This window comes from Spermophilus citellus (genome assembly GCF_964194105.1).
Source record: "Spermophilus citellus genome assembly, chromosome: 4".
NCBI lineage: Eukaryota > Metazoa > Chordata > Mammalia > Rodentia > Sciuridae > Spermophilus > Spermophilus citellus.
Window position 1 is genome coordinate 218,038,242 of NC_138185.1, and position 11,723 is coordinate 218,049,964.

Here is an 11,723-nt window from a genome sequence, read left to right on the forward strand (position 1 = left end):
ATCAGGGCCTCACCCAGCATTTCTTCTGGATGTAATCCAACAGGCTAAGGCAGAGAGAGGGCAGGTGTGTGGCCACAGTTCAAAGCCAACACTTTTGTTCGGAGACCTGAGGCAACTTGGTGGCCTCTATCCTGGGCCACTTCCAAGACAGAGCAACTGACTTGGCAAAAAACGCTTACCTAACAAATCACAGGGCTGGCCCCTAAATTAAACACACAACACACACAAACTCTGACACACACATGCACACACGCACACCTTTCCTTCCCTGAGAACATTTCACTAAGTTTCTGTTTCTTTCCTCCTTTTCCGCACAGCGCCTAGTAGTAAAGTTATGGGGTTTTGTGGCTGCTTCCCTGTCTCAACCATCAACTCTGTCCTAGAGCAAAAGTAGCCGTTGACAGTATGCAAATGAGTGGACATGGCTGTGTTCCAATAAAACTTTATTGACAAAAGCAGGCAATGAGCACATATAGCCTCCTTGGACCGAAGGGTGTGAATCCTCCTCTGATAGAAAAAAAAAAAAAAAAAAGGGAGACTCATCAGGAAGTGGGGGGGAAACTGACAAAGATTCTTTAATGTCACATTTATGATTTTGGCTCAGCTGTCTCTAATTCCTTCTGTGACTGACACAATGTACCACTATTTAAAAAAATGGAAAAAAAAAACAGGCATGAAGAGGAGAAATGAAGAAAGGTTTCTATGGGAACAGGGAGTTCATTTTTAATGGCACGATCACTTCAGAGACAATCGTTTTATTTTCCTCTCTTCCCCTCGATGCAGGGCAGGCGTGACCTACGGCCTGTTGGTAGGAGGGCTTTGCCCAGAGCCTCTGCTGCTCTAGTCAAATATTAAATGCCAGAGTGTCCCAAGGTCAGGAGGGCAGTGGAGGAAAGCCGGGCCACTGGGGCAGAAGCCCACCTCCCCGGTGGCAGCTCTGGTCCCAGGCTCGGCTCCTCCGTGACCACCTGGCCTGGGGCAGCATGGGGCATCAAGGCCACCATGAGCTGCAGCTGCTGCTGCCCAGTGATGCCGTGGTGTAACCTCTTCCAGGCTCTGCCACCAACGGCGCCAGGGCTCCCCTCTGGCTGCTGACAAACCGTTTGCGAGTGGGGCTTGTGTTCTGCCTGGCCCTGAACCTGTCGCTGCCTGGTACAGACAGGATCCCTGTTTGCGGACGGTGGCCGGGTCACCAACCTCCCTGGGCACTTTCAACTCCATCCAACTTGATCAGCCAAGGACAAACCAAGAACGCAGGCCATTTGCCACTGTGTCCTTTAATAGTAAGGCCTTGTCACTGTGGCTTTTACTGCACAGCCCCCTCGGTGGAGGTGAGTCTCAGCAGCAGAAAGATTCCAGGAGAGCAGCCAGCCGTGGTTAGCGGGCCAGGGCCACATGCTGGGGTGCCAGGGTCCAGGGTGCAGATGGCTTTGAGTGGGCACACACTGCCCAGGCCCTGCCTCGGGGTGGACTGGAGCCCCTGGTGGTCCAAAGCTCTCACTTTTCAAATAACGAAACTGAGAGGCACAAGTGAAAGGCTTTCCCTGGAGCCCACAGCAAGGTGGTGACGAATTCAGGACCCCCCCCCCCCAGGCCCTCGGCCTCCTGGTGTTGGCTGTGGTTCTGCGGATACCAGCTGCCCAGTGCCCCATCTGGAGTAGCCCCAGGAAGAATCCACACTAGCACAAGGCCTGCCACCTACGGCACAGATGGACTCAAAGCCTGTGGCCTGACTCCAGCTGGGACCCGGGGAAAATCACAGGATTCATCCCTGAGAACCAAGCACAGGGCCCCAGGGGCAGCGCCCTGCACGGCGGTTCCTGAGGACATGAGATCTCTGCATCGGATTTGCTTTTGAGTTTTCAACAGAAACCTCCAGTGCACTTGCTGTGCCCTTCAAGAGCCAGGGAAGTGGGGGTGGAAAGGTCCCCTCAGGCTCCTTCCCTTCTTTGGCCTGGTCCCAGGTCCCAATGCCGCATGCACTAGTCTAGCAACAGTGGAGGGTGCTGGGGGCGGGGGGGGGGGGGTGACAGGTAGATATGGGAAAGAAGATCATGACAGTACTGATTCTGGGTGGACCAAGAAGCCACCCAGGTCCCCACTCTTGCTCTACCTCCCAGGCTGGGCAGCTCTGTGCAGGCCGTGAGACCCACTGAAGCATGTAGCAGGGACGCATCTGGGCAGGTTGGGGTGGACTGGAGGAGGTGAAGCAAGGCCCAGAGCCTACAGAAGTTGCTGTGGAGGCCCAGCCAGCACCAGGAGGGCCTGCACCCCTCCAGAGCCAGCACAACAGGAAGAGGAAACCTGGGCTCCCACTGCCCTGCCTGGGAGCCAGTGAGTCCCCTCCATCAAGTCTGTGGTCAGCCTTCAAAGTCCTGACCCGACACCTCCGGGCGGCCCTCACAATTCCCAGGTTAGCAGTGCTTTACCTGGGTGCCCAGGGCACCTGACCTACAGGATGACTTTGGTTAGTCTCTCCTGGGCTCAAATCCGAGCTCCACTTACAAGTCACATGACCTTGGTTGGGTGAACTCCGCCTCAGGTGCAGGTGTTGCTTAGAGAACAGCAGCCAGAAGTCCCCAGATGGCAACAACGGATGCTCCCGTGGGACCCCCAGAGCAGCCAAGGAACAGCCTCATGTCTGCCCAGCACCACCTCCTTCAACTCACCTCCCACCTCCAGGTCCCACTTGAGCCACTCAGGTAAGAAACTGATCACGAATTGCAACATCAAACCCCCAAATACTAGAACAGGAGAGGGCCGAACCACAGCCAACCTCTGTGCTCTTAGGATCAGAAATGCAGAGCCCGCTAGCCAGGTGCTGGGACAGTTTCACACTCCCCGAAGGCAGAGACCAGAACCAGCTCCTCATTCTCCAGGGTCAGCAGGATGTGATGTCTTGGCACAGTTCACCTCTACTAGACAGAGAAGGGCAGTGGATCTGGGGGGTGGCGGAGGTTCCCACGTAAGCAGGAGCACCTCCAAATCCTGGCCCAACACCCCGCTCTATAGTAGAGCCAGCCCAGGACGGATAGAGTGCTCAGCTGGACCAAGGGGCAGCCAAAGGAGCCTTGTCCTGGGAAGGACAGTGGATCCCTCCTGTCCTCAGCCCATAGGAGACTAAGGCACAGATGTGCTGACCATCCACCTCTACGCCAGTTTTACTCCCACGAAAGCAGACACCACCCGGGAAAGGCTGCTGCCTCCTGCAGTCCCATCTTCTCTTCTCTAGAAGGGTCAACAGCTTGGGCCACCCCCATTTACTTGCAAGAGACCCTGTGAGGGTGGCACAAGCAGTCTCTGCTCAGAGGGACATGGTGCTCTGCCAGAAAGCCCTTGATCCAAACAACTTTATGAGCCGTCCATCTAAAAGCATCAATGAGAACTGCATCTGCTGTGTGTCCTCCTAGACAGAAGGCGGAGGGACAGGCCTCCTGGGAAAGCTCATGCTTCCTGCCCCGCCGAACTGACCTCCCGAGACAGATCAGGAGTCTTCGTTCTGAGTTTCCTGGGGGATGAACTTCTGCATCACAATCATAGCTGCCTAGATTCCAGAATCCCACCGTTCAGGGGGAAGATGCAGGCGACAGAGACAGAAAGAAAGAGATCTTGACTAACCCATCCTCCCCTGAAAGGCAGTGTGGGGAGGCTCGAAGTTCAGAGCTGTGTCTGATTACTGACCCCAGAACCACCCTGTCCCAGGACCAGCAGAGTCCAAGCTTTCGGAAAAGAATCAGGACCCCCAGACCCTGACGGCTGCACTCCTGTGATTACAGACTCCAGGGCTCCCTCTGAACTGAGCCTCCATCACCAAAACCACAATACAGAAGGACATGGGGCTTCACCTGCCTCCCCGGCCCACCACCCACACAGGTTCGGCTGCACAAGGCCCCCACTGGAGGCCCCATCGGATCGCCCAGACACATGGGGCTACCAGCTGGTTTTGCAGATGATCTGAGCTCCTCGTGGGGCCTCCTGGACTTGGACCTTTAGGCAGGACTTTCTGAGCACCACAGAAGCATGAAGAGAACATGTTAAGCACCCAGTTAATTGGGAAACCAAGGGGAAAATCTGGAGACCACAGTCCTGCCCTAACTCCAGCCTCTACTCAGCAATGCTGGCAAAGTAGCCAAACCTGACTGTGTGACTCCACGGAGCTAACACCCCTGCTCCCCACAGACACAGTCAAAGGTTGGTATGTCCATACAGAGGAATAGTACTCAATAAGGAAAAGGAACTACTGACAGAGGCAAGAGCACAGCTCATACTAGCACAACACTGATAGAAAAGCCAGATCAAAGGAGATTGTACTGCATGACTTAATTTTATATTAAGTTCTAGAAGCAAAACTAATCTTCAGTCAAAAAAACCCACAAACCATCAGAATAGTGGTTACCGTAGTGGGGGTAGGGCTTCTGTCTAGGATGCTGGAAACCTACATCTTGGTCCAGGTGATTACACAGGTGTTCTCATGCCCCAAAACTTCAGCTTACACTTAAGATTAGTGAACATTATACACGTGTGCAATACATATGTAATAAACATGATGTACATATACACAATTTAGAAGTTTTTTATGGCAAAGCCCATTGATGTTCAAATGATAAGTGAGTCAGTGCCCTGAGAGCTGAGGGACAGGAGGCCCATTCACAAACTTCAGGACCCATCTCAAATTGTCCCCATCCTGTGCAGTAACTAAAAGCACTTATTGCTGAGCTTCCCTTCACAAAAACCGATCTTTAAACTGGGAGGTGATCTTGGAGGACTGCAGGAACTTATTGCATCAAGCATCGGTTACTACATGCTCAGCAAACACCCGGCAACTGCCTAACACAGTCTACACACACACACACACACACACACACACACACGTGCACACACAGAGCCCAAATTAAATGCCATCTCAGCAAAAGATGACAGTGTCCACTCCTAAATAGGGTGTCTATTCCTCTCAGGCAACAGGATCTAGGCACTGGGCTTATTATCAAAAGGATCGTTTTCAGCATGCTCTGTCCAACCCTCCTCCTTTGACACAAATCACAGCCAGAAGAGATCAGAGGAGTCCAGAGCAAACAGTCTCCGGTGCCCACCCCAGGAGGCTGACTGCTCCTTTTCAGGTCACCTCTGTCTGCATGGCTCCTGCCCAACCCAGGGGTGGAGCAGGCCCACGTGAGCTCCCAGGAAACTTTTTATCAGGTGTAATGTTTAAACTTGGCTGCTCCCCACCCCCCACACCCAGCTGGCCTGCTACCCACTGGGGTTCCCCATCCTCTGGCAGCAATGCCACTTCACCTGATGGGGAAGGGCACCACCCACCGCCCCCCAACCCCTGCCCAGGCCTCCGGCTCCTTCCTAGGCACCTCCACCTTGGACTCTCTGGACCCCAACGTTTGCAGGGAAAGAGACTGGAAACTTCACCTGCTCAGATCAACGTGGGTGTCCATAGGCCGGAAGTGGAATTCCAGCTCCACAAATGGAAAGAGAAAGGGCTGAAAGGCACTTGCACCAAGAGAGCTCTCCCTGGAGTTGGTAGGTTGGGGGACAAGTATGGATGATTTTCTTTTTCCCCTTCAAGTATTTTTTGGGCTTTTCAAGTTCTCACACTGAATAAACTCTCTGGAAAGACAAACCCGCTTCTCCTGTGGCTCTGCTGCCCGTGGCCCGTGCCAGGCAGGCTGCCAAGGCAGGCTCCCATGGAGTTTTTCTTTCACCTAGTCCCAGCTCCTCAAGGTACAGACTCTGGTGCCAGCCTCCGTGCCCAGGTGGGTGCGGGATCGAGGACAGTCCTCTGCCCTGGGCTCCTTGGAGAGAGGCTTGGGAAAGTGGCAGACTTGGACTGGGTGGCCTGACCCTACTCTCCAGCCCACCCTCCGGGAGGCGCCGCTCCCCTGCGTGACAGGCCCCAGGGCACTTGGAAGTGTGCTGATCCTGTCTCCCGTCCCACAGGCTCCTACTAGTTGCACTTCTCCCCTCCCTGACCTGGGCCATAGCCCCCAAGTGCCCATGCGCAAACTTCTCCAAAGTCGCAGCCAGAGGGAGGTGGTGACGTCCCCTAAAGAAAACAGGACCCCCTACACACTCACACAAACACACACACACACACACACACACACGCCCCCGCCCGGGCCACTGCAGGTCCGGCGCAGGGGCCACTCCGGCTCCGGGGGCGGCGCCCCAGCCCCCACCCGGCGGCGGCGGGGCGCGGTGGGCGCGGGCGCGGCGGCGGCGTTACCTTGCAGGTTCTGGACTCGGATGTCGCTGATCTGTCCGATGAGCTCCTCGCGCTGGAACCAGTCCCATTCGTGCGCAGCCATGAAGCGCGGCGGGCCGGGCGGCGGCGGGCGCGGAGATCGGGCGGCGGGCGCGAGCGGCTCGCACCCGGCGAGGGCGCCGCGGGGCCGGGGCGGGCGGGCGGCCCCCGCCTGGGCCGGGGCGGGCGGCGGCGGCGGGCGCTGGGCGGCGTGCGGCGCCCGGCTGCGCTCACTGCCCCGTGCGGGGGCGGGGCGGGGGCCCCGGGCGCGGGAGGGCGGGGCGGGAGGCGGCGGCCAAGGGCCGGTTCCTTTTTTTTCCCCCGGGGTGTGCGTTGGCTGGATTGTTGGGTCTCAAACGGGCGGTGATGAGGCGCGGGGTCCCAGCCCCCCAGATTGTGATGTCTCAGGGTGCGCTGGGCCGGGTGACGCAACCGGGGGTCGCCGGCGCGCAGGGCGCAGGACTTGGCCGCGGAGGCCTGACCAGCGCCCCGTCCCACTCTGCACCCCGTCCCACTCTGCACCCCATCCGCGGGCCCCAGCCTGCACCGGAGCCCGGCCGGGCCCTGACCCCGGGGGCCAGGGACAGTGGCAAAGGCCCCTAGTGTGGGCGGTGGGGGGCCTTCATAGAGAGGGCCACAGGAGAGGGCGAAGTAGGGAGGAGCCTCCAAAGGGCCACCACGGGAGGGGACCTCTTTCCTTGGTTTAGCCGTTGAAGCCATTTCCAGTTCAGAGAGGGACCCAAGCTTCCCAGAGAAGCCTAACCTCCGCTCCCATTCAGTCTCCAAGAGTCCCTTGGGACCTCAGTAAAAATGTGGACACACCTTTCTGTTTCCCCTCCCCCGTTTCTTGTAACTCTGGAGAATTCCTGGGTCTTATCACGTTTGGGGTCACAACTCTGTGAACTTCAGTCAAAGAGCTCTTTATGGGTTGCACACAGAAAGAGTGAGGCCTGGGGGCATGGAATTTGCTGAGAAATGACTTAGGGGCCTGTGCTCAGTGCTCTGCCTGTCGGACGTCTAGGGCCTTAACAGAAAATGGCTGTCGGTGTGAAGGATTCCAAGAGGGGGACGAGTGGGCAGGGCCAACACCGGCCAACATGTGTTGGTCATGGCTGTTGGCGGTGAGCACTGAGTACTGGAAGCTCAGCTCCTCATTCCTCAGCCTCTGTGGAGGCTCCTAAGGCACAGGCCTGTGTCCTTGAAACAGGCCCTGAAGGAGAGTGAGAGGTCCCCTCAGGTCACCCAGGTGAGCTCCAGAGAGGGGAAGATCCACTTGGGCTAAGGAGCTGGGGTGGAGATGGGAGTCAGCAGAGGGGCTAGGAGGACCTTGGAGCTGGGCCAGAGAGAGGAGAAGTCCCCCCCCCCAAGGATCCCCCATCCCAGGGGTCCTATCAGGGGCTCTGGCTCTGAGCTCAAGGCCCCCCTGAGGCAGGATCAGACTTTCCACTGCCTAGATTCACACTCACGTGGTCATTTCACCCTGGAGGGAGCAGGTCTGTGTCTGCCTCCTGCAGAGCCAGGGTGGTAGCCAGGCCTCCCCGCCATTGTGCCCTATCTGCTAGCCGTCTTCCTGTTCTTACTCTTCATTTTATTTTCCATAATTGTTACAGGCTGAAGTTGCACTGAAAATTATTCTTCTGGAAAGCAAATGGCCAAGAGAATCAGGCTTCCTCTCCATCATGGGGTGGGGGGCAGGGAGAACCTGGCTTTGAGCAGCGTGTGTGGGCGTGTTTGTGGGTACCAGGCGCAGGCTGGGCCACTGTGGCTGATTCAAGTGAGGTTCCTGGGCATGGGAGGCCTGGTCTTTGGGGGAACATTGCCCAGGTAGCTACAGCTCCTGCAGGGCCAAGATCCTCATCGCTTGAGCACACACTGTATACCAGACATTGCACCCTCCGCCTCAAGGTCTGCTTTTCTGGAAAGTTTTCAAATGGCATGGGGGCCGCACTGGTACTTTGCACTCCCTACAGCCATCTGAGTGGTGGCAGGTCCCTTAAGAGCCGGGCCAATGGGAGGGCCCAGATCTTGCTGGGGATGTTTTCCTCAGAAGAAATTAAGGTAATTCTGGCTCACATGGGATCTCTCTTCCTTACTCACACTCCTGCCCTGATGCCTCCACCATGATGTGATGTAGCCGGGGTCCCTCACCAGAGCTGGCACTATGCTATTTGGACTTTCAGCCTCAAAAGCTGTGAGCTAAATAACCCGCTCTATAAGTTAACTAGCCTCGGGGATTTAGTTATAGTGACAAAAAATGGGCAAACATACCTGATCACCTCCAGACCTTTGCTTAGCTTGTTCCCTTTGAAATATGTTCATCCTCTCCTGTCTGCATTTATCTTTTCCTAGCTGATTCCTCAGTCATAGCCACCTCAAGAGCACATTTTCCAATGTTGGTTTCTCGCTGGGTCAGCTGAGTGCCCATCTGGTAAGTATTCACATAGTATTTGGTACTATGTTTAATAATATCCATGAACTCTGCTACCCTATGTCTGTACCACATGGTAATTATGTTTACTTGGTGGTTTTCCCCAGTCATCTGTGAAGTGCTTGAGATCAAGGTTGTGTCTTATTCGTTTCTCTATCTGAGCTCTTAGCACAGTGCCTGACACAGAGAGAGTTCTCAATATTGAACAAGTGGATGACAGACTGTTCCTCACTGTTGGCCTGAGCTGAGAGAGCAGGAGGTCAAAACAACCAGCAGTTGATCCTCACGTCATGGACCCCAGTAAACTTGTAGGGAGGTGACCAAAACTTGTTTGCATATTTGCCACGGGCAAAGTACATATGATCGAGGGACAGGCAAATACGGAGATATACAATGTCCCTTCCTTGGGGTGTGGGCAGCCTCCTGGGGGAGGGGTGTGTGCAGCCTCCTGGGGGAGGGGTGTGTGCTTCCACAAGGAACTGGGCACTTGGCATCTTGCGTGAATTAACAAGACTCTTTCTTGTACATTTTTTTAGGGGGGAAGGAAAAGTACTCTGCCTCAGGGCTTGGCTTCCTGGGAGTTTCCAGAAACTGACTTTATAGACATTGCCGGGTTCTTCTAGAATGCTAGTCATTGTTTAAAACCAATTTCTGCCAAGGAACAGGACTGGAGGAGTCAGAACTGCAGAGGATCTGTGGATGGATCTGAGAGATGACTGGCTCCAACATCCCCCCCCCCCCCACATGAGGGCTCCAAACCTCCTGTCTCTGCTTGTCAGCACTAATGAACCGGGGCAGGGAGCCCAGCAGACTGGCATCTGTGTAGCCCACCCCCACTTCAGGAAATAATAGAAACCACAAAGTCAACCCCAGTGTCCCCTTCCAGCCACTTCCCAGGGAGTCCTGTGATGGGGACAGCAGCCAGAGGGGAGCTGCTTTCTTTGGATACAGCTGTGACCCTTTATGTGGGCACCGCCCTGCAGGGTTGGACAGCCCCTCCTCAGCTGGTGCTCAGCTGGTCTTCACAGTGACATTGGGAGGTCACAGGGGCCGGGATCCTTTTTAGTTGAGGCTAAATCTGCTAAGTAACCAGCCCAGGGCTGCAGAGCAAGGCTGAGCCTGTCTGTCCTGTGGTCTCGCAGCCTGCCCACGGCTCTTCCAAATGTGACTAGACGAGGATGATGCCGTGGGCCAGACGGACACTCAGCCGTGTAGCATTAGTCATATATCTCCGGCATGTTTGTGTGATATTTTTATAAAGTTTTATCTCCGTTGGAATCATAGCAGTTGTCAGTGTATAAAAACCTTCAGGAATTTCAAATGATGTTAAGATCTTATAATAGGTCCTAGCGAGCCGGACCAATGTGTATTCTTCAAATAGGTCAAAAGCCTCTCCTGTGCAGGGGTCTGATTATGATGTCACGGGCTGCAGCACGGCAGAGACTCCTGGCCTGGTTTATTCATTCGGCAAACATTGGTTGAAAGTCCAGGTGGCCTGGGTCTGTGCTCAGACCCAGCTATGCACAGGTTCTTGGTGGTGTGGCCTGGCTCCTGACCCAGGTGTGACGTGGTAGTGGCTTTCACCAAGCAGCAGCTGTGGGGACAGAATCTTGAGCTGTTGGGACAGTGGAATGACAGTGCCTGGGGCTGGGTCAGGAATTTCTCAGCACTTTCCACGAGTACTTCTGCTTCTAGGACCTCCTCATCTGCCATGCCCACTGTTCATCAGCTTTCTGTTACTATCACAAATACCTTGAGATCATCAACTTATTAATGGAACAAGTTTGCTTTGTCTTACGGTGTTAGAGGTTTCAGCCCGTGATGGGTTGGCTCCTGTGCTTTGGGTGAAGCAGGGCATTATGGCAGGAGAATGGGGCAGAGGAAGACCACTCACTTCATGGCCCAGAAAAGAAAGAGGAAGGAAGGACCCAGGGCCCCACATGCCCTTTGAGGACATGACTCTTAGTGACCTAACTACCTCCCTCCAGGCCCCACCTCTTAAAGGGTCCAGTGCCTCCCAATAGCCAGTACTGCCAGGTTGGGAAACAAGCCTGTACCCCATGGACCTTTAGATCCCCTCACTCCAAGCTCCTGGAGAGTGCCTTGGGAGTGGGCGAACTCATCTTGAATCACCAGAACACAACCCTACTGGGCCCCAAGTAGTCCTCAATCCATGCTCGCTGCATGCACGAGCAAACAACTCACACTTCATTTTACCAAGTCGTGATTCCTGATACTCATTGAACCCTGGATGCCTAAGGAAGGTCGGGGTCCCCCGGGTACCTTAAGTATGTCAAGTGCAGCTGGTATGCTGATGTTTTTTTTTTTTTTTTTCCTGTCAAATGTCCCTACCAGTTGCCACCTTCCTCCAGGAATCCTGTGCAACATGACATGCGAGGTGGTGTCGGGGGACATGCTGGGATGTAGAACCCAGCAGCCAGCAAAAAGGTAGAGGACGTTTCCTGTAGGGCATAGTGGACAGAAGTGGGGGTTCTAGTCTTCCTGTAGCCACATATGAGCTGTGTGACCCCAGGCAAGTTCTTAACCTCTGTGTTTCTCTGTGCCCTCGACTTAAAATGGGACCCACAGCCTCTACCTGGCAGGATAGTATGAGGCCATAGATATGCGTATAGAGAAGAGACGCTTCAGGCAGATTCAAACCGTTTCTGCAGCACCAGACGGACCACATCAGAAGAAGACCTGCCCTGACCGTGGAAGAGTACCTATAACATGGAAGATCAATACTTTCTCCAAGACTTGGTTAATCTGTGTGGTGCATGGAGGAGTTGGTGGGTGGTTTAAAGAGATTCTACTTCCCTAAGTAGACAGCACCGGATGCCCCAATTTCCACAAATAAAACCCTTTAGTTCTCCCAGGTTTGAACAGTCAAAGGCTGCTTTCCTGGAGATAGGTTGGTGATATTTGTGTGTGTGTGTATGTGTGTGTGTGTGGGGGGGGGGCATTAGAACTTTATTTAAGGAATGTGCATTTTCCAGGGAAGCAAAAGATAAATTGGTTTCCCCCGTAAAGAGAGAGAGGCCATGT

The 11,723-nt window shown here is 54.7% G+C and overlaps 1 protein-coding gene and 1 long non-coding RNA gene across 6 annotated transcripts in view; one reads left to right on the forward strand and one right to left on the reverse strand.

Annotated features, from left to right (window-relative positions):
* CLMN (calmin) overlaps positions 1–6,405 on the reverse strand; it is a 93,451-nt gene extending 87,046 nt beyond the window's left edge. For all 5 annotated transcript variants that reach the window (XM_081293576.1, XM_081293575.1, XM_081293574.1 and 2 more), the window contains exon 1: positions 6,233–6,405. In XM_081293576.1, coding sequence (XP_081149702.1) covers positions 6,233–6,314 — 82 coding nt within the window. In that variant the 5' untranslated portion in view covers positions 6,315–6,405. The remainder of the gene's footprint in view (positions 1–6,232) is intronic.
* Positions 6,406–7,915: 1,510 nt separating this feature from the next.
* Positions 7,916–11,519, forward strand: LOC308648654. The gene is made up of 3 exons (XR_014021898.1): positions 7,916–8,678; positions 11,034–11,126; positions 11,268–11,519. It is a non-coding gene; the product is annotated as an uncharacterized lncRNA (long non-coding RNA).
* Positions 11,520–11,723: the final 204 nt, after the last annotated feature.